This window comes from Petaurus breviceps, unplaced genomic scaffold (assembly GCF_028583685.1).
Source record: "Petaurus breviceps papuanus isolate PSGF00001 unplaced genomic scaffold, PetGlider_PUasm1.0 207, whole genome shotgun sequence".
NCBI lineage: Eukaryota > Metazoa > Chordata > Mammalia > Diprotodontia > Petauridae > Petaurus > Petaurus breviceps.
In genome coordinates this window covers 33,263,529-33,286,609 of record NW_027185850.1, presented here as the reverse complement: position 1 = coordinate 33,286,609, position 23,081 = coordinate 33,263,529, and the positions used below count along the sequence as shown (strand labels likewise).

General features: G+C 42.4%; 1 protein-coding gene across 2 annotated transcripts in view; it reads right to left on the bottom strand.

The window, feature by feature from the left end:
* Positions 1-380: 380 nt before the first annotated feature.
* Positions 381-23,081, bottom strand: part of LOC138165089 (transforming growth factor beta receptor type 3-like) — a 229,333-nt gene continuing 206,632 nt past the window's right edge. For both annotated transcript variants that reach the window (XM_069093236.1, XM_069093237.1), the window contains 3 exons: positions 21,157-21,192; positions 18,086-18,193; positions 381-4,526 (listed from right to left, as the gene is read on the bottom strand). In XM_069093236.1, coding sequence (XP_068949337.1) covers positions 4,411-4,526; positions 18,086-18,193; positions 21,157-21,192 — 260 coding nt within the window. In that variant the 3' untranslated portion in view covers positions 381-4,410. The remainder of the gene's footprint in view (positions 4,527-18,085; positions 18,194-21,156; positions 21,193-23,081) is intronic.

Sequence of the window (23,081 nt, the reverse complement as noted above, 5' to 3'; positions counted from 1 at the left end):
GCTATATGGTATCATGGAAACAGGACTGGCTTCAGAGATTAGAGGTCTTGGGTTCACTACATGCTCCCTATCATTACCTGTATGACCTCAAGCAAATCATTTCCTCTCTGTTTCCTTATGCGTAAAATAAGGGAGTTGTATCTGATGACCTCCAAGGTGCCTTTCTATAGAGTGGAGAAGCTTGTCAAAGCTTCTAAACTGTTCTTTATCCACTTTCTTTCTGGGGATGAGTTCTACTGGTCCCCTTCTGCTCTCCCCTCATTAAACCCTTGGAAAATGGAGAGATGAAATACGAGGGGGACCAACTTAGAAGAACAGACAGAATTTATATCTCATGTTGGTATTCAATGACAAACAAACAATGACAAACAAACAAGAGCTTTTTGAATAATTGATATATATCTTTATTATGCACAGAGATAAAAAGAATATAACACCATGGTTATCAAAACTATACAACTTAGCAAGTTCACAAGTCTGCAAACACACTGAACGCAGAAAAGAACGCAAAATTACAAAATGGCGGGGTGTTCAAACTGGCCACAGGGATTGAAGGGGTTTTTGTTTTTTGTTCCCCTAGATAATAAAAATCGGTAATGGATTCAGGCTCATTCAGAAGAAACTAAGAGGGGGAAGAGAGAAAGGAACAAGAGAGAAAGATGGAGATGGAGAGGGAGAAGAGAGAAAAGGAGATAGAGAGGAGAGAAGGAAGAGAGAGAAAAAGAAGAACAAGAAGAAAAAATGAAGAGAGGGAGGAAAGGGAGGAAAAGAGGGGAGAGGGAAGGAAGGGAGGAAGGAAGGGAAGGAGGGAGGGAGGGGGAGAGAGACAGAGAGTCGGAGAGACAGAGAGAGAGAGACAGAGAGACAGAGAGAGAGAGACGGAGAGACAGAGACAGAGATGGAGAGACAGAGAGAGAGAGAGAGAGAGAGAGAGAGAGAGAGAGAGAGAGAGAGAGAGAGGGAGAGGGAGAGGGAGAGGGAGAGGGAGAGAGGGAGATGGAGATGTATTGCATGTGGAAACTGACCAATATTTTCTCAAAATATCTGTTGATTTCATGAACGACCCCCATGTAGGACAAACCAACAAAAACACACATACACTTCAGCATGCCCCGGCAGGCGCACCCACCCACCCACACACATCCACATCCACCCACACCCACATGCATCACCCAACAAAAAGTGCTCTTTTGGCACGCCCAGCAGTACATGTCTTCTTTCAAACCCTGAGGTAGATACATTACAGAAAAGACTAGTACAACACACATCACAGAAAACAATCAGGGCACAGAGACTACCATCATGGTAAGAGACAAGCAGACAGCCACCTTTCCATAGTAAATGCTTCCCAAGTAGCAAAACAGAGAAACATCGGACTTCTCTCAACAATGGAGAGTAAGTAACATCTGAGCAGCACCATGCAGTTGAAGGAGCTGTCATCAGTTACTCAGACAAGATTTGAACCCAACAGGTTAAAACAACTGACCTCAGAAACTTAGTATTTGAACCAAGAGAACTTTCCTAGTTAAAAAAAAAAAAGTAAGTACAATGCATTGTGGATAGAAATATTTGGCTGATATAGAACCCAGAAGAGCTTTATGGGAAATTTACAGTAAATATTACAGAATGAGGATTTGTGCTTGTATTGTAAAAGAAGGGTGACTTTAGAAGCCATTAGAAATGGTGCTATGAGAGCTGTGTACATTCTTGGACTAAGGCTGTTGTCAGCTGCAGGGTGGGAGAGGGGGTAGAGAATACCTCCCTCTGCAAGTTTTGTTTTGTAGAAATATCCCAGAAGTAATATTTGATAGCATTCATCAACTCAATAACCCGCTCTGCTAATGGTCCATTAGTTCAGATTTCTCAAAGTGAATAATCCCACAGATGAGTGGGGAGGACCAAATGGATATATTCAAACAGATCTGAAATAGAAGTCTAAAAATTTCAAAAACATCTCAATTTTCTTTCTTTCTTTTAAAATAGCAACTTTTGGTTTATCAGTTCGTAAATATAAATCTGTAAATTAGTTTAAAATTAGAGTAAATTCTTGATAAAAAATCATTGGTAATGCAGCATATTTCTTTCAAAAATATACATTTAAATATTTTACAAAAGGTTTTAACCCTATCCATCTAAGAAATGGATTTTCTAATATTTCCCATGAGAACAGCTAATGGGTTTTTTTTTAATGACAAAATGGGTTAAAAAAAAGAAGCAAAAAAAAAAGTTGACCAAAAGAATTCACAGTAATTGAAATTAGACATTTCATACTGAGTAGCCTACATTTATCGAAAACATTTAAATATATCTTTGTACACAAATTTTATGTAGTAAAATATAGTTATAAGTGACTTAAAGACCCGTCTTCCTTGAAGACATCTTTTAAGATTTTTTTTTTAATACACAGACTATACTAAAACAATACATTCAGCTGAAGGTTAGGCAAAGCGCATTATTCCCAAACACAGGTAGCGTATTTTTTTAGATTTCCCTACTCTGATGCCTATGTGTTTAATAACAACAACAACAAAAAAACATAAAAAGACCCCAGAAGCAGAAATTTCCCTGCTAACCCATACATCTGGTCAAATTTGGCAAATATATGTTTTATTTTTCATTGATCAGCATTTCAGTAAATGGCCAAACTAATTATTTCAATAGAAAGTAGATTGATTTGGGCTAAATTGATCTGATAGACTCTACTGAATTAATTTTGCTGGACTGCCAAGCGGCTGTCATGCAGTCTTTGGCAGCTACTTAGAATTTGGTGTCTAGAGTCCCGCTGGTGGAGAATCAGGCACACCACATATTGCTTTCAAGGAAATGAGATTGGCTGGTGAGTCTGAGAGGATGGAAGGTGGTCTGTCCTGCTTAGGGAAATAATCTCTTTGGGAATTCTGGAAAGTGGCTACGTACAGAATTGGTGATGAAGCTATCACCATCAGTAAATTATTTGGCAGGAGAAATTTCCTCTGGAAGGTTTTTCTTTTTCATTAAACACAGAGGTATCAGTGAAACACATTTCAGTTGCATTATATAATTTCATTTCATGAAATTTACCTCCAAGTTGTTTTAAGTTTGGGATGTGTTTAGAGCAAGGGTGCCAAATAAAAAAGGTCCAAATAAGCACCCACCTTTCAATAACATTTGTCAGAGTCAATGATATCACTCAGGTAACTAACCAGTAGTTTAACAGAAACTACTATGCATTTGCATCTTTAAAAAGTTTCTGGTTTTGTTTTTGGTTTTTAAAAAAAATTATATATGTATATATACATACACATACATACACATATATGTATATATGTGCATATGTACATATATATGTATAATATATAAACTGGACCTATAAAGTTTTGACCTATTTTGCAAGGGTAGAGCTTATTACCCAAAATATACACACAAGTAAGATCCAAATAGGAAGGCCTACAACATTTTCAGAGTACCACTAAACTCATTTCTTCTCAGCCTAAAAAAACACTCGTGGCAGATGAGTTATCATACCCATGCATCTCTATGCATTTATATGTCTTGTCATGGGACAAGCTCTCTGTGGGGTCCAGTGCCAAATTCTGTCCTAATCTGGATACCAGCCTAAGTGGAGCCAAAGGATGCACCGATTAGGAACCACAGAGCTTGGTCACAGTCTGTATAGAGGGACAACATGTGCCGAATCTCCACTAAGATAATATGGCTGCTGCCTAAGTGTGTGTATAGGTCACCTGGAGTTGTTCTGGCCCACAGCACATGTAAAGGAATGTTGCCTTGATATGGGCCCTGAGGTGGTTTCTAAAGGCAGGACCCATCATGCAAATACAAAAAACTTCAGGGCATGTAAGAATGTGGAAAAGGAACTCATTCCAACAAAGGATGCAGCCCAGTGTACAAGGTGCCATGAACTACTTAAATCCACAACCTAAAATGTCTTGGTTTTCTTTATAAGAATCCTCTGGTGACATCAATCTTTCTCATTACTTAATTCTTTCATATTTCTATCCCTTGACCAACTCCTTGAACCAGGGTAAAAGTTGGAAACCCCAAGGAAGGGGCTTTTTCTTTTTTTTTTTTAAACAGAGAAAGCAAGATTATGTGTGTTTCACATTGAGAAGCCTCCAATCCTCCTACAAGGAGATAACAATATGGCAGGACAAGGAGATTTTGTTTTGTTTTGTTTTTTTACATGTATCCTGACATGTCAGGGAAGTTCCGTCAGACCATGATGACCAAGATGGGGGAAGATGGGGGTGAACACATCTAGTGATTTTTAACATTAAAATCTCTTCTCTCTTTCCAAAAGGAACCAAATTCCACCTTTTAAGTTTGGGGACCAAACCTCAACGAATGGCCAATCCCTCGGAACCGCTGCCCTCCTCGGTGAGGCTCTCTGGCTTTTCCCACTGGTCCACGGTGTTAGGTTGTGCTGCTGGAACATGGGGTACTCTGGGTGCTGCCAATGCTGTGGGCAGCACTGCTGTTTTCAGAGGCAGGAGGGGAAGTAGGGACTTGCTGTCTTCCTGCAGTCTCTCCTGTTCACCAACAAGAAAAGAGAAGAGAAGAGAAAGGAATTACATAGGAATTCTAAAAGAAACGCTACATTTTCCTTTCCTCCTCTGCCATTTTGTTTGATGCACTTCCCATCCATGGTCACAAGCTAGGCAGCGGAGGAGACATGGAAGAAGCATGGTTTTCCAACTGGTTAAGTTGAAATCAGTTTTCTTGTACCTGGTCCATGTAAGCAGAGGAAGGACAAGGAGACAGAGTAAGAGGGCAGTGCTGAAATTGGAGTCCTAAAGACCTAGGTTCAAATCCTGCCTCAGACATGTATAAACAATCATGTATTCATGATTTCAGCAAATCATGACACCTCTATGTGCCTCAGGAAAGTGCCTAGAACTTATCTAAAGTTAAGGAGATGCCTCAATTTGCATCAGGAGAGGGACTTCCCACACTAGGAGTTTCCTACAGTGATAAAATTACTACTCCATCTCACAAGTGGAAATCGACTACCATCTTGTTCTGATCTCTCATTGTAGCATGGAGAGGACTATGCCAATGGGGCAAATGCTTCCAGGTCCTACAAACCTGGGGAAGTCTTCAACAACCAACCTCATGGATGTCAGAGAGGCCCATCCATTACTTGGTGAGTCACAAGGGGGTCAATCATCTGCCCATGGCAAGTCTCAGATACCATCTACAAAGGAGTTGCAATCTGCCTAGGTGGAGGGATCACCCACACTGGAGAAAAGCACTCTGATTCTTGGAGATGGCCATAAGTAAGGCAGGATCTACTCCCCAAGGCACAGTAGCTGAGGTTACAGCGTGCTTGAAACCACTGACAGGTAAAAGCTGTCCTTGGGCAAGAGAAGTGGGCTTCTGAGCCTGAAAACATGGGAGGGGTTGTCAATGTCAGGTCCACACTGCATGAATCAGTGGTCCCGAAGCCTTTGTTTAGACAACTCCTTCCCCCTCTAGAATAAATGATTCTTCAACAATAATGATGATAACAGCAGCAACAACAATAAGTATACAAATGATTCTTTAGTAATAACAATGAAAGCAACAAAAATAATGAGCATTTGTATGGCAGTTTAAAGTTTACAAAGCATTTTATAAATATTATCTCATTTGGTCCTTAGAACAACCCAGAGAGGCACGTGCTATTTTTTATCCTCATTTTACAGGTGAAGAGACCGAGGCAGACAGAGACTTGCCCAAGGTCACACGGCTAGTAAGTGTTAAGTGCCTGAGGGCAGATTTGAACTCAGGTCCTCCTGACTCCAGCGCCAGTGCTCTATTCACTGCACCACCTAGCCGCCCCTGACAAGCATTTCTTAAGAGCCTACTAGGTAAAAGGTACTGTGCTGGGTACTAGGGATATAAAGGGAAACAAAAACAGACCCTGCTCTCAAGGAGCTTCTATGTTACTGAAAGAATTTACATTTCCATTATCTACATTCCTTCCTTGGGATTTCAAGTTTTCACCCTGGTTGACGGAGTTGATAAAGAAACAGAAATATAGAAGAATTATATCATAAGGAAGGTTGACGTCACCAGAGGATTCCTTTAAAGGAAAACTAAGACGTTTTAAATTTGGGCTTTAAGCAGTTCACAGCAGCTTGTGCACTGGGCTGTGTCCAAGTAGATGCCTTTGTTGGTACTGACTGTGAAGTGGCCACATCAACATCGGATTTTAGGGAGAATTTTATTAATGTTCAAAGAAGGAACCGACCTATTCTAGACAGCTCATTCATTCATTTTTACTCATTTATTCCTACAGGCCTTAGGTCTATGATATCATCAGTAGGAGGAACTCCCAGGATTGAAACTCCTTCTATGATACAGGCTAGCGACTCACCTGTTATTTGCAATCCTAGAAAACTGCTGAGGATATGGGAAGATGTGCCTTTCCTGTAGTTTTTTTTTTTTTAAGCAATAGGGGTTAAGTAACTTGCTCAAGGTTACACGGCCAGTTATTTCTGGGTGTGGTACTAAGTGTTGGAGCCAGGATTCAATCCCCAGGTCATCCCAACACTGGAGCCGGTGCTCTTACTCGCTGTGCTACCTGGCCGCCCCCTTTCCTGTAGTTTTATAATGTGTATGTGTGTGTCTGTGTGGGGAAGGGCATGTGGGTGTTTGTGTATTTGTATGTTTGTGTTTGTGGATGGGTGTTTATATGAGAGAGAGAGAGAGAGAGAGTGTGTGTGTGTGTGTGTGTGTGTGTGTGTGCTTGAACCCAGATCTTCTAGACTCTGGCTAGATTTAAAGATAGTAAAGACCCTAGGGACCATCAAGGTTCTCAGTCTGGGGTCTCTGAACTTTTTATTTAAAAAAATTGATAATGGGATTTCAATATGTTCAGTCTCCTTTGTATTAAAATACAAAAATAATATGCATTTTATTTTATGAACTTAAAAATCTTCTTTGAAAACGGAATAGAAAGGCTTTACCAGACTGGACACAGAAAAGGTTTTAAGAGCTCTTGATCCAATCCCAGCCCTTCATTTTACAGATAAGGAAACTGAGAGCCAGAGAGATCCCAAGACTTGGCCTAAATCCCACATGAAGTAAATGAGTCAGGATTCGAACGCAGGCCCTCTGGGTTCCACTGCTGCACAGTGCCCCTAGCTAATGTGCCAGGCTGTCTCTCACCCTAGAACACTGACTATATATTCTAAGGGCAGGGGAGGGTTAGCTTCCGTGCACTTGCTGCCTGCGGCCCAGTGCACTCCCCAAAGGCCAGTGCCAACATTCTACTCTTTCTTCCAGGCCAGCACCCCAACGGTTACTTCTGAGTGATGACTGAGCGTCCACTCACACAGCAAATACACCGTTTTTCATTACACACCCGACTGCATTTTCAGTAAACTCAATTCTCTTGCCAAATGTGTGAGGCATGAGCGCGGGAGGAAGCTCTGGGGCTGCACATGTGGTTTGCATTCAGCCCAGAAAGTACTTGATCCAACTGGCCTCAGCCTTTGGGAAGCTGTCTTCAGGGCTTCGGTCCCCAATGGCTGGATGCATTCAGAGACAGACCTTGCATTTTCTTTGCAAAGCCAGGGCCTTCTGAAATGCCTTCTCCTCTCTGGAAAGCCCCAGGCTGGTCAGATCTGTTTACAGATGAGCCTCCCTCTTCCTGTCCTCCTCCAACACACAACTCCAAGTCAGAGATAAGTTGTACACCTCCCTCCCCTCCCCCCCCCCTTTCATTCAAGCCAAAGATTCTGCCTGGAGAAAGCTGCTGCATCCCTAACACAGGGCCTACAGCTCCTTCCACTCCCTTTCTGGGGCCCCTCCAGGCTCCTGCCAGAAACGCCCTGCGGCCAAATGCGGACCTGGCCCCTGCTGCTTTCCCGCTGCTGGGTCCGATTACAGCCTCGGTGTCACCGTCCTACAAACCACACGGCCCCACATACTTCAGCACTAAGCCCGGGCTAGCGAGGAGCCTGCTCTCAGTGCATCCAGCCCGGGTTTGCCTTTTCTTTGGGGGGATGGGAGGAGGTGATGAGCAGGCCTAGCAAAGAGCGTCCTTTAAAGGGGAGGCACCAGAGCTATACTGGGTTTCTCCTTTCTCGGAAACCTGTATGTGCCGCTAGTCCTGGGGAAGCTGCAGCTGGTCCATACTGAGGAGTGAGGTGCAGAGGGCTAAGCCGGCCAGGTGGCCATGCCAAGTCTGACACTGATATGATGAGCACCTGGGAGCACAGGAGGTCGGGCACAGAGCAGCTTCCGTGCTGATCAGTTTGGGGAGTGGGCCAGTGAGTGGTCACAGCACTGCCGACCTAGGAGGGACAAGGAGAATAGGAAGGAAGGAAGGAAGGAGGGAGGGAGGGGGGAGAGAGGGAGGAAGGAAGGAGGGAGGGAAGGAGGGAGGAAGGGAGGAGGGCAAGGGGGAGGGAAGGAAGGGAGGGAGGGAGGAAGGGAGGGAGGGAGGCAGGAAGGGAGGGAAGGAGGGAGGAAGGGAGGGAGGAAGGAAGGAAGGGAGGAAGGAAGGGAGGGAGGAAGGGAGAAAGGAAGAGAGGGAAGGAGGGAGGAAGGGAGGAAGGAAAAGGGAAGAAAGAAGAAAGGAAGAAAAGAAAAAGGGAGAGACAGAAAAGAAGGGAAAGAAAAAAGGAAGAAAAAAAAGGAAGGAGGAGAGGAAAGAAAAAAGAAAAGAAAAAGAAGGAAGGAAAAGAAAGAAGGAAAGAAAAAGAAAGAAAGAAAGAAAGAAAGAAAGGAAGAAAGAAAGAAAGAAAGAAAAAGAAAGAAAGAAAGAAAGGAAGAAAGAAAGAAAGAAAGAAAAAGAAAGAAAGAAAGAAAGAAAGAAAGAAAGAAAGAAAGAAAGAAAGAAAGAAAGAAAGAAAGAAAGAGAAAGAAAAAAAAGAAAGATCTGCTTCTCTGTCGTATGGGGCTGGGGCATAGTTTTGGGGTAGAAGGCTTATCTCAGTCCTTGACTTCCAAAAAATTCCCACTTCAGGCAGTCAGGTGGTACAGTCCACAGAGCTAGGCCTGGGGTCAGGAAGAGCTGAGTTCAAAACTGTCTCAGACACTCATCAGCTATGTGATGTTGGGCAAGTCACTTAACCACTGTGTGCCTCAGTTTCCTCAACTGTAAAAAGGGGAAAAGAGCAGTCCCTGCACTGCAGGCTTGTTGTGCAGATCGCATGAGAGCAAGCAATAATTGCAACATGCTTAGCACGGTGCCTGGCAAAGCAGGTGCTTAATAAACGCTATTCCCTCCCCTTAAACATTTATTAAGCACTTAGCATGTGCAAAGAACTGGAGATAAAAAGGAGAAAAATGAAGCAGTTCCTGCCCTCAAGAAGTGAGGGGAAATAACATATATACCAATAAGCTAATTTTAAAAATATATTCTGGGACTTCCTTTGTGATTCCATTGGCCTAAAAAAAGTCATTGAGGAAACTCCTTTACTGACACAGACTGACCCCTGCTCTGCTACTTAGACCCTTAAAAAAATGCTGGCGGGCACTGATCCAACATTTTTACAAAATACAAAATATATTCAAATTAAATATGGCATAATTTGAGGAAGAGGGTTGAGGGCTTGGCATGGGGCCAGGATAGACCTGATACAGGATGTGCCCCTTGAATTCCACCTTGAAGGAAGCTAGGGGATCCCAGCTAGGGAAAGTTTCCATTTCTAGAATGGAATCAGATCTCTGCATCAGGACCTAGAGGAAGGGAAGGGGCTTGGATAACCTTCAATCTTAAACAGAATGTAAGTGCCCTGAGGGCAGGGAATGTTTTATTTCTGTATCACCAGCACACATACATACTTCCATAAAGTAGACCCTTAATAAATATTGGTGGAATTGAATGAAATCTTCTATAGGGTCACAGATTTAGAGATGGAAGGGTACTCAGAGGCCATATTTATAACTAGATTTTGTATCTTTAGCTGAGCTCCAGAAAACTCACTTGTCCCACACATCACAAAGGCTTTCAAATGGCAGAGCTGAAATCGGAATCCGGATCCTCCTGTTCCAGATAAGTACATCTTACCCAGCCTTGGCCCATGGTCTGCTACTTTTATATTTATTTCCCTGGTTACTATGCCAAGGGGCACTGTAACAGGGCAGACAGAAGCCAGCATTAGAATCAGGAAGATCAGTGTTCAAATACCACCTCTGACAAATACTGACTGTCCAACCCAGCAAGTCACTTAACATCTTGGTCTCCTAAAGCTATAAATTATAGAGTATGAAATCACAAGTACAATTAAAAAAAAACACTATGTTAGAATCCTTATAGACCTGCAAATCATCTCTAGGCAATCAGCTTCTGCTGCGGGCCCATTTTCACTGGCTGTCCGCCCCATACCTGGAAGGCTCTCCCTTCTCACCTCTACCTTCTGGGCTTCCTACAAGAAGCCTTTCCCTCTGAGGCTTACAAATTGATCCTGTCTGTATGTTGTGTGGATACAGTTGTCTGTATGTTGTCCCCAACTCCCCTCCCCCTTAGAATACGAATTCCTAAAGGGCAGGAATGGTTTTATTTTTTATAATGGTTTTATATCCCCCCAGAGTTAGCACAATCCCTAGTGGACAGCAAATACTCAATGGATGCTTGTTAACTGACTGACCTATACCACCAGCCGCAAACACTGTGTGGGCTCTCTCTGTCTCTGTTTCTTTGTCTCTCTCTCCTTCCGTCAGATTTTACTCCAATACTTTCTCCAGCTACAGAAGCAGCCCCAAACTCCGTCCGTATCCTTTTTTGTCTCGTTTTGATAACGGATGTGGCACGGAGAGAGTTCATCCAAGACCCGCCTCCTTGGAGCTGGATTTTCTGCCCGAGTTTGGCCAGAGCAACAAGGCCAAGCCTCAGTATTGACAGTAAATAACATTTTCCCCTCTGGAAGGGGACATGTGCTAGCTTATTCACCCTTCGGAAGAGGGCCAGCTCGACTCCCTGCCCAGGAAGTCTGAATATTTGCTTTCCAATCTCTGTTTGCCAAGTACAATTTGTTGCTTCTCTAGTTTATTTTAATCAGTTCCCATTAAAAAGTTCTTTCAACTTCCAGAATTTTGGAAACTCATGACCTGTTCACCAGAAAACCACTTTTGCTCTGTACAAGGGTATTCATTCCCACCACCCATGCTTAAAAAAAGGAGGATGGGGGATGGGAAATCTCCCTGACAGGTGTTTACCAGACTCAGATGCTGCATTTAAATTTCAGGAGCTGAGTTGCAGCTAGCTGCATCTACTTAACAATCAAAAACCCAACAAAACAACTTCTTTCTCTTAGTGCCTGCTTGCAAATGTTACTAATTTCTCCTTTCACATGTCTCTACACACTGGGCTATTTTCACATCAAGACCCTTATGGAATTTCTGAGGATAGTTAATTTGTAAAGCTTACTTTTCAAAGAAGATACAGATGAGGGTTCTTGGGGTAAATGTCCCTTCCCCCTAATGTCATCAGATATTCTTTGACTTCCAGGGGGGCACCAGGGAAAACCAGAAGTGCCCCACCCCTGCTTCTGACTAATTCATATCCATTAATGGGTTGAGTCCTTCCCATCCAAATTAGTTGCTGACATAGGGTACCACACTGGGTAGAAAAGGCAGCTTGTGTCCATCAGCTCTCTTGGAGGTAGATTTCAAGAAGATAAGCTGTGATTCCAGTTGGGAGGTGAAAGAAAAAGGATCCTTTCCTAACTTGGAATTTTAGTGGGCCACTATGGAGCATGGGAGAGCCAGGCTTTCGTCAGAGGCCTCCTTTTGTGTTTCCTTTCCTCCCACAGTGACCATGTGGACAGTAAATGACCCTGGACCACCTGCTACTCTGGAAGTATCCAAAGGACAGCGCCAGGGCTGACCTTAGGTATAGGCAGAATAGGTAACTGCCTCCTTGTGACCTGAAAAATCTAAGAATTGAATGTAAATCTCAACCTAAGAATCTAATCCTTCCTTGGATCACAATTAGGCGATTTGTTTGAGGAGACTCTTCCCCTTTCCCTCCCTGAAATTTCTCCCTTGGACAAATTCTTTCAACAATCATGATTTTGGGGCACCTAGGTGGCAGTGGACAGAGTATCTGCCCTGGAGTCAGGAGGACCTGAGTTCAAATATGGTCTCAGACACTTACTAGTTATGTGACCTTGGGCAAGTCACTTACCTCCTACTACCTCTAAAAAGAAAAAAAAAGAATTGTGATGCTTTTCTCCTAGCATTTGCAACAAATCAAAAAAAAAATCAAAGAACAGCAGAAAGGGCTATCCCTTGTGCCTAAAATGTGCTCCCTTCTTACCTCTAATGCCTAGGTCCCTTCAGATCTCAGCTCAGACATCACTTATTCTCTAAGGCCCTTCTTTGTCTCCCCATCCCTGTACCGCCCCTCTCCCCCAATCACTTTGTACTTATTTTATAAATAGTTTGTGTTTATTTATCTGTGTGTATGTTGTTTTCCCCCAATAGAATGTAAGCTGCTTAAGAGTAGGCCTATTTCATTTTGGTCTTTGGATTCTCAGTTCCTGGTATGCTGTAGACACTTAATCAATGCTTCTATTTTCACTGTATATGCCTTTGTTACCATGTCCCCTCCCCCCATTAAAACACAAGCTCTTTGAGGGGAGGGCCTGGTTTTTGCCTGTTACATAGTAGGTCCTTAATAAATGCTTGCTACCTTGACTTATTTGTTGATTGATCACAGAATTAGGTAACAGAAGGGACCCTGGAGATCACTTAGTAATTTTGCAGATGGAGAAACTAAGGCCCAAAGGAATGATTTTCCCTAAGGTCATAAGGATTATTCAACTGCGGGACCTGAAAGAAGAATATAAGTTTTGATTTGGGTTTGGGAGAGGAAGGAAGAGAAGAGAAAGGGAGGAGTGACTGTGAAGCAGGGGGTCTTTGGGTGAGAGCAGGCCTGCCTAGGGTTTGGTCTGGTAAGAGAGAGCTGGGGCTGCCTAGGAAGTAAAAACTAGGAGCTAGGCGGGGGGAGATAAGAAAGAAATCAAGGCCAACTCTGCTCCCTTCATACTTTACTTGGATTGACCCAGAAACTAGCATTCCTTTACTGCCCGAGACCCCATCCTCGTATCTTCCATCTGGGATAAGTGAGGAATTCAAGATTCATCCTCCAGACCTGAATCTCTCTTCCCCCTAATCCTACCCTGGCTAGTGCTCATCCCACCAGAAGACTCCCACTTTTCAGCCCTCCCCAGCTCTGGTTAGGGGGAAAATAAAGATCTAAGGAAGTTATGGATAATTGGAAGAAGCCTCCAGAGTGGGAGAAAAAAGGTTGTTAAAAGAGATGAACAACATTTTGATTATTTGGACTAAGGAAAACTTCTACTAGCACTGTATAGGATGGTTATTCCAAAGGGGAGACTGGCCAGCTGCTTCTTTACCTCCCCTGAGGGCTGAACAAGAGGACAAGGTTTTAGATTGCAGCAGCAGCAGCAGTGACTTAGGTAAGACATTAAAAATCAAGCTGGTTACATAGAGAATTTCTGGAATCTTTCCCTAGAGGAACTGAAGGATAGGATTGACAGCCCTCTGTCCAGAGGCAGCTTGGGAGAGGGAAAGAGGATGAAAGTGATCTCTTATCTCTGGTTCTGGGAGTCTGGAGGTAATTCTTTACTAAATTAATGCCTCCCATTTCACGGACCCTCCTGGTTATGACTGTTTCATATTTCACTACTGTTAAGGAGAGACAATGAAACTTCAGATTGGAAAATTTTTCCAAAAAAAAATGTTCCCTAAAGCATCAATCAATCAATTAATAAAGGTTTATTAAGAGTTAGGTGGCATAGTAGATAGAGCATTGGACTTGGAATCAGGAAGACTCATCTTCATGAGTTCAAATCCAGCCTTAGACACTTAGCTGTGTGACCCTGAGCAAGTCACTTAGCCCTGTCTGCCTCAGTTTCCTCACCTGTAAAATGAGCTGGAGAAGGAAATGGCAAACGAACTCTAGTATCTTTGCTGAAAAAAATCCCACAATGGGGTCATGAAGAGTCAGGCATGACTGAATGCCAACAACCACAAACACTGTGTGCCAATGAATAGGTGCTGGGGACACAAAGCTGAGAGCAGAAACAGGCCCTGTTCTCAAGGAGCTTTCTCAATCTAAGACACAAAACTAAAGTTTTTGGGTAAAAGCTCTGTTGGAGGCACAGTGGACTGACTGGGTATCAAGAAGTCCCAGGTTTAAATTCTGCTAATTAACATCTCTGGTCCTCAGTTTCCTCCCCTGTAAAAAAGGATAGTAAGGCTTGCACTATCTCCCTTACAGGAGTGCTAATATTTGAAAAAGGCCTTGAGAACTGCCAAGTGACATGTACCATCTCATTGTCATTACAGGTTAAGGGGGGAAATGGTGACTTTACAGAATTAGAAAGCCAGGCTTTGAATCAACATTGGCTGCTCTTTGGGGGCAGTTACTGGGGAGGGGCGATTTTCATTTCACATTCACATTTTGATCCTCTATGATTTTTTTTATTAACTCAGAAATTCTTTTTTCCTTCTTTTCAAAAAATAGTATTTTATTTCTTCCCCAATTACAGGTTAAAACAATTTTTAACGTTTGAGTTTTTTTTTTTAATTTTGAGCTCCAAATTCTATCCCTTCCCCTCCCTGAGATGGTAAACAAGCCGATATAGGTTATGAATGTGCAATCATGTAAACCATTTCCATATTTAACTCAGAGATTCTTAATCTCAGTCCTGTGACATTTAAAAAAATTGAATAAATCTATTTCAATATAATTGGTTTCCTTCATAATTTATACATTTTATTTTACTCATTTCAAAACCTTATTCTGAAAAGAAGTTCATAGACTTCACTGGATTTCCAAAGGTATCCACAATACAAAAAAAGGTTAGGAATTCCTGCTTTAACTGGCCTTTAATTTAACTGGGTCCTTTAATTGGGTCAGCTAAAAAGTCTCCCCAAAGGCAGCAAAAAGGCTCAAAAATGCGAGCACCTGCTTTATCAGGCATCTCTGGAGCCAAAGAATGCCTTGATTTCCTGTTTCTGGGATCAGTGAAAGGCAGAGGGGAATGCTGAAGGGAGGGAGGAGGACAGAGCTGGGCCGAGGTCCCGCTGTCTGAACACCTAGTAACAGCCAGTGATGAACTGGCCAAGGGCTCTGCCTAGAGTAGCTCTCACCTTCCCTAGGCTCCCTGGGCTAGGTGAGAGAACCTACTGGCTGCAGTTTTTTTTGAGACTTCACATCCTCTTAGAGATCAGAGCATTTCTACAAGGCTTCTAGGTCTAGGATAAATGGGAAGAAAAACTGAGATAAAGGGTCTCTCAAGACTGAGCACAGGCCTCAGTGATAAGTCTGAGTTTGCCCAAACTGAACCAAGGGCAAGACCACGTGTGCATACTTCGGAGGAAGGAAGTCAACTCCTTTCCCAAATGCCCAGAAGGGTGAGCCAATGGTTACTATCTTCTAAAACAAAGCAAATTCTCCTTCCACCTTCCTGTCCTTCCACCTTATCTTTTTCCTGAGGAAACGATGAAGTATTACCTTACTTCCCTCCCAAGCCCCCAGCAGTGCGAGGGTGATCTATACTTCGGGGCTATATTTAACTTTAAAAGACGATTTCTTTCTTCCCTGTAGGCCTTATCACATCAGCTTTCCGTCTCTCCAATCAAGTTCCTCCTCCATCACCAAAAGCTGTATTCCCTCCTTCAGAAGCCAGCAGTTTTCTGTTCTCTAACCTCTGATATTTAGTATATAGGCCTATGACTGGATTCTCTGCTTGGAATGCAGATTCACAGTCTACTCAAAGAGAAAGGGGAATTAATGAACGAATCAACCATCAACCTGCATTTATGGTGCACCTACTGTGTGCTGGGCACTGATACAAAGCCAAAAAAAAAAAAAAAGAAACAGTCCTGGCTTTCAAGGAATTCATATTACAATAAAATGGGGGTGTTATATCTGTAAATGACTAGACCAGGGGTGGGGGACCGACCTGTGGCCCTCTAAGTCTTCAAGTGTAGGCCTTACACTGAAATCCAAATCTCACAGAACAAATCCCCTTCATAAAAGGATTTGTTATGTAAAACTTGGACTCAGTCAAAAGGTTGTACCCAAGGGCCTAGAAGGCCACATGTGACCTCGAGGCTGCAACCCTGGTAGACTGTTAAAAAGAAAATCATTGATAACACTTATTAAAAAAAAAGACTTAAAAAGCAATTGAATGGGGAAAAGACATTAAAAAGTTTTTAAAAGAAAGGAAAATAATGATAATAATAATAGCTGGTATTGATAGATCACTTTATATTTTGCAAGCTGCTTTCTTACATGTTATATCAGCTGATCCTCATAACAACCCTGGGAGGTAGATGCTATTAATGTCCCCATTTTACCAATGAGGAAACCAAGGCAGGGTCACATAGCTAGTAACTATCTGAGACAAGTCCTGAACTCAGGTCTTCCTGATTCCAAGTCCAGGGCTCTATTTATCTATGCATTGTTTCAGCTAGCCCGTTAATTCAATGAGCACTTATTAAACAAAGACAATCTATGTGATTCAAAACTCTTCATTCTGAACTTTTCCTAATTTTTCCTTACCTGGCCCCCTTTTCCCAAAGCACCCCCCCCCCAGCTTTGTCCCAGCAATGGTTCTATCTAATCGTACTCCATGATGAATAAACCATTTAGGCTAAAATGAGAGAGTTTGAGGTCTGTGTTTTCAAAATGCAGTGAACAGAGAGCATAAGCCATAGGCAAAGAATTGTTTTATGATAAAGTGGAAACTTGAGATTATGCAGACTCTTGCCCTGGTAGCAATACACTTAAAAATTAAATATATGGCTTGATTTGGTTGCCCTGAGCTGTTTATGAAATGGAAAGAAACCAGCGGAGCATGGCTATGCTATAAATGGGATCAGTCTGATAGATGATGGGACTTGCCCGTTCTCGGTACCATCTAAGGTCTACCCTCTCCCTGGCTTTCCTCCCACTCTGAGTTAGTGTAATGTGGAACTGGTGATATTTTAGCCAGTGTTTTTTCTGAGGGATGTTGTTTGTTTTAAAATAGGTCCCTGCTAGCCACTTCAACAGGATTATTATTTTGGGAGGTGGGGAGGGCAATTTTGCAACAAATTGGCTCAGAGAATGCATAGGCTAGAGAGGAGCCCTAGGCCAATCCAGTCATTGGGCAGATGAGGACCCACATCAAACTCATGATGAAGAACCATAGAATTTTAGCATCCGTGGTCACCTCAGCAGCCGTCTATGGCAAGCTCATATTCTAGATGGAAAAAAATTCCTTGTTATCTCTCTAAGTGAGAAGCTCTCTGACTGTATCTAGATTTCAGTGAGGCTTCCCCATGAGGTGGGCTTGCAAACTTTAATGCGCTACATAAATGTAACAGCAAGGTGCCTCTTGATTTATGAGGGATGTTAGGGAAGGGGTTTAATTCAATAATCTAAGGACTCGGTCTCTATTAAATGCTTCCAAAGTCTGAGTGCATGGTAGACTTTGAACCTGGTGAACTTTCCATGACATAAGATGAGACCCAATTTTACTTCTGTAATCCTGGAGAATTCTGCCCGGGGTAGAATGAGAATTCTTAGAATGCCAGGAATAAGGATTCTGGTACAAACCTGGCCCAGCAGTACAATGTTAAACCACATGTAAAGACGAGTAATGGTTCCTGTTTGACATCTTTAGTGCCCAAAGTCTTAGGACCTTTCTGGTAATTATAGAAATCAGTATGTGATTGTGCTGTGCTATGTTTTCAGAAAGTAATTGTGAGCAAAGGAGATTGTGTATCCCCTGGGAATGGAAAATAGGTCAGCTGGAGCCAGGAACATTCATCTCCTGAGTTCAAATGCAGTCTCAGACACTTTCTAGCTGTGCGATCCTGGGCAAGTTATTTAACCCTGTTTGCCTCAGTTTCCCCATCTGTAAAATGAGCTGGAGAAGAAATGGCCAATCACTCCAGTGTCTTTGGCAAGAAAACTCCAAATGGGGTCAGGGAGAGTCAGACATAACTGAAACAACTGAAAAACAACAACAAAAGTCCATTGTATGGATTACCCAGGTCTGCCCGTTGGGGGCTGGCCAATGTTCCAGGAAACAACATGCATCACCCCCGGAAGGATGGTAGCCACACTCACCCGTATGAGAGTAGATGTACCACAAGGCGCCCATCAGGAGTGCTCCTATCACGAAAGCTGCAAAGGCAATGCCCATGACGGTCAGCGTGTCCAGGCCAGGCAAAATTGCTGGGGAGAAGGGAAGCAATGAGACCAAACTCTCAATTTCAATGGGCTACACACATTGGAAGGGCTAGAATCAACACATAGGAGCTGTACTCAGTCATGACACAGAGTATTCTGTGGACACCAGAAGCAATCAATTATAAATGCTCTAGCATAATTATGTGTGTTTTTTTTCTTTTTGGAGGAGGGAAGGTAGGGCAATTGGGGTTGTGACTTGCCCAAGGTCACACGACTAGTTTTGTGTTAAGTGTCTGAGGTCAGATTTGCATTCAGGTCCTCCTGACTCCAGGGCCAGTGCTCTATTCAGTGTGCCACCTAGCCACCCCAGTGCTTTAACATTTTGCAAACACTTTATCTGGTTTTAAAACTTTTTTTCCTCAATAACAAATAAGCAAAAATTCTTAACATTTTTTTAAATTTTGAGTTCCAAATTAAATTTTGGTTTTCCTCCCCCCTTCCCGTGAGAAAGAAAGCAATTTGACATAGATTATACATGTTCAGTCATGCAAAACATTTCCATATTATCCATGTTGCAAAAGAAAACACAGATCCCAAATCCAAGAATAATAAAGTAAAAAAAAAAAGCATGCTTCAATCTATATTCAGACTCAAAGCACTTTCTCTGTCCTCTCACTCATCTTCACAATAACCCTGTGAGGTAGGTGCCATTATTATCTTTATTTTGTAGATGAAATTGAGGCCGAGAATTACAGGATTAGACAGCTAGGAGGTATCAGATGTGGGATTTGAACGCAGGCCTTCTTGGCACCAAGTCCAACACTCTAACCACTTGGCCCTGCTACCTCTCTTAGGCTAAGGCCTACACAGTTGGAAAATGTCAGACGTGGGATCTGAATGCATCTTCCTGATTCTCTGCCCAACCCCAAGCTGCCTCTACAACGAATGATGAAATATATACCTTTAAAATAAAGCATTATTTTGAGACATTTTATCAGCCTTTAAAATGAGTAGCATAAAAAAGAAAAAAGAAAACGAGGGGGAAGGAATGAAACACCGTCCCTTCCCTTGGATGGTCTCATCTGAAAAGATCTCTTCCTATAGTCAGCTCCCCATCTTGATGATTCCATTGGGCAACCAGGACACTTTTCCAAGCTCAGCCTCATTAACAGGAGGAGGATAGAAGAGCTTTACAAAGAGCAGCTATGATGTCAGCTTTATAGCCAGTGAAACACATAAATAGAAGTGCTTATTCCTCACTCTTGGCAAAGGCTTTTTATATCCGAGACAAATTCCAGGTCACAAAAGAAGAATATTTCCTTTCTGTTAAAGAAACTACCTTCTTCAAGTCTTCAACTAAAAAGCTAAAATCTGTTTTTACAAGGAAAATTTGCCTTTGATGGAAAGTGCAGTTTGTATGGTCCTTGGATCCTGAATGCTATAAACGACAGGCCTGGGTCTTCCCCTATCCATTCCTTTCATCTCCACTCCAAATATCATTCCCAAGTCACAGGCGTTTTCAAAAACTCTCTAGCTATATAAATTCTAACCTACCTCTTTCTGCTTTCCAACCAACTAGTATAAAATGTCCAGTCAGAGCCAATCAAAAAGTATTCTTTTAAGTGCCTACTATGTGCCAGTCACTGCTTGTGTTATTGGCTCAGGTCACTTCTAAGCAGGTTCTCTAGGGCAAAGGGATTCAGGTGAGTGTGGTCAGCTGGAAAGACAACTATATTGGCAATTGAGGGACCTGTCTCCATTCCCTAACTGACCATGTGGCCTTAGGTAAGTCACTTAATTGTTCCTAGGCCTCAGCTGTTTCATCTGTAAAAAAGGGGGCAAAGTACAGGGTACATAGTAGGTACTTAATTAATTAACTGATTGATTAATTAAGGTGCTTGTTGATTGATGAAGAAACCATGGGGAACCAAGAGGAAAGGTGTTTCTATGGGAAAGAATGCTGTCCCTAGGCAAGTCAATGTAAAGCATCTATTCAACTTGCAAAATCTGAAGGCTCCAATCACAAGGCCCTCATGTCCTGCTAACCATGCCTCCATCATTCTTCTAACTCTGTGCATCCCTCTGCCCTTGGGGACACAAATAATAAACTGGGAAAATGCAAGCTCTTGAGTTCACTCTTTGAGAATTCTCTACAGAGGATTTATGGAAAGACACAGACAAGGACCAAACGAAATGGAGTCTGAGCTGGACCCATATGGACCCAAGAAATACTCCTGTCCATGAGTTTGGTGGTCTAGAGAGCAGAGGTGTCAAAGTACTCCAGGTCTCTTGATCCACAATATAAAAACTTTCCTAGGTAGCCAGGTGGTCTGGTAGTTAGAGCACTGGACCTGAAGTCAGGAAGAGGAGTTCAAATCGGACCTCAGCTACCCTGGGCAAGACCTTGGTCTCAGTTTCCTCATCTCTAAAATGGGGATAGTAATAGCCACTATCTCCCAGGGCTGTTGTGAGGATCAACTGGGATAATATTTCTGGAGTACATTGCAAACCTCAGAGCACTAAATAAATGTCAGCTTTATTTGCACCGCACTAGGAGGGCCCCAAATTGGTTTCCACTGAAAATAACTTTTTTTGTAGACATAGCGAAAATGTTCTCATGAATGCTCATGAACCCTTTGAAGACCGTAAGGGTGAGACTGAGGCGTCTAGTAAGAGAGAGTTTAAATCCAAAAAGTCCTTAGTACTTTGGAAAAACAGATGAACTCCCCCAAATTAACGCAACTGTTTCCTTCCTGCTCCTTGTATATCAATATTAGTGTGGGTAGGTAGAAAGGATGGCCAAAGTCAAGAGGGAAACAAGGGTGGGGGGAGGCAAAGGAGAAAGAAAGGAAGGAGAGGAGGAAGAGAAGGAGAAAAAGGGAGGGGAGGAATGTGAGCAGAAACCCCTTATCAAAACTTCAACCTCTGGCAAACCTCTATTAACCAGCATGCACTGAGAAAAGCCCAAGGGGCTTCCTTTCGAAATAGGAGGATTTATGAAAACTTACGTGGTGACTTCCCCATTGGATTGGCAATAGTTGGATCTGTGTAAGAAAAAGAAGAAGAAGCATTAATCACAAGATGTTCCCTTATCAAAATTCAAAGTGATCATCAACATTTCAGCCCAAAGGCTAATAATACAGGGTTATTGCAAAAACAGCCATTTTAGCTTGCACCAGCAGAATTCTCTAATAGCCACTGCTTGTCAAATCTCACTTTAACGGTCTCATCAGATCTGACATTCACCACAGAGAGTTTGGAGGTTTTGTTGTTTTGGTCTGAAGCTGTGCTTTTACCAGTGTGGGTGACTCCCAGTGTGGTAATTCCCTCTGTGGATACAGATCAGTAATCTATTTCTAACTCAAGACTTTGAGAGAATTGCCTGCAGAGTTGAGATGTTAAATGACTTGTCCACAGTCTCAGGATCCTAATAGGATGACAGACCCAGAGATGAACAGCTTCTCAAAAGCCATCTAACCCAATCTTTTATTTATAGATGAAGAAACTGAGGTCCAAGGAATGTCTCATATGACCAAAAGTCATATGACTAGTAGACAGAGGCAAAGTGATTTGCCTGATTCCAAGGCTGGCCCTCTTTACATTCCACCAGGAGGCCTCTCATAGTATAGGTGACTAAATTGGTAATAAGACAGTGTAGATGTGGCCTACATAAAGAAAACCAGATACACAGAAATTCACATTTTCTCTAAACACATCAATTAAGGTGTGATGGTAGTTTTACAAATGGATTCACTGGAGAGTTCTGTTCAATAGCAAAGCCCTCCAGTGTTTTTACTAAAGGTTTCCATTTACAAAACTTTAATTATGGAATTAAATTAATACAGTTTGAGCCCCTAGAGCGGCTATATGTGCATCAGGGTGGATTCAGGCCTGGACTCATGAAAAGCTGCCCCTGACCTGGAGGTCTTTCAGGAATGACCAGATACCCACTTTCCAGGTATGCTATAGGGTAATTCTGTTTAGGCACAAGTTGGACAAGGCAATCTGAGGGTGCCCTTCCAGTCTGACATAATATAATTCTATTTGCCAAATCCTATACACAGTTTTGTAGGAATACAGTGATTGTGTAATCAACCCATTTGCCTTTAAGTCAGTTAGAGCTGGGCTCTCTATGGCCCTAGGCAGTCATTCCTCTCAGGGCTAATTGTGGGTTGGGGCCTTTCAAAAACTTGAGGACAAGGACCATGGTCATTTACTCCTCTTAGCACCCAGCCCTGTGATGAAACACATCATTCAGCTCAAGATAGCTACTTGAGTGCAGAAAGAAGCATATTTTCATCTCTTTCTTTTTCTTTCATTCTATTTTTGTACATGGTTAATGGGATTTGTTTTGAATGACTATACATATTTCTAAGAAATTTTGTTTTTCTTGTCTTCTCAGTGGGTGGGAGAAGGGAAGGGGAAGGGAGAAAATTTAGAACTGAAAATAAAATAATAAAATTGAGTTATAAAAAATGAAGAAGCTGGGCTCGACCTCTCAGGTTCCTTTCAGCTTGAAATATTTGATCTCGTCAATATTTGCTCCTATCACTCAAACAGTCTTATGGCATATATATTTTTCCTTTTCTACTTCACACCCATGTTTGGGAGAATTTTGTACTTTCTGTCTGTAAGAAGTAGGTAGTACAGCAGAAAAAGCACTGTTTCTAGAGAGAAAAAAGAATAAATCCTGTCTTCAATGTTATCTCTCCAGCAAGTGCAAGGCTCTTAACCTCCCAGGCCCTCAGTTTACCAATCTGTAAAAAGAAGGCATTAGACTAGTTGGTCTCTGTGGTTTCTTCCAGCTATAGATTTATGATTTTGTGGACTCCAAAAATGAGAAAACCGGAAACATGAGAATGATTTAGAAAAACAAAAAGTGTTGAAAAATGTACAAACAATGTTTGTTTTCCTTTAGGGCACTGGTTAGAAC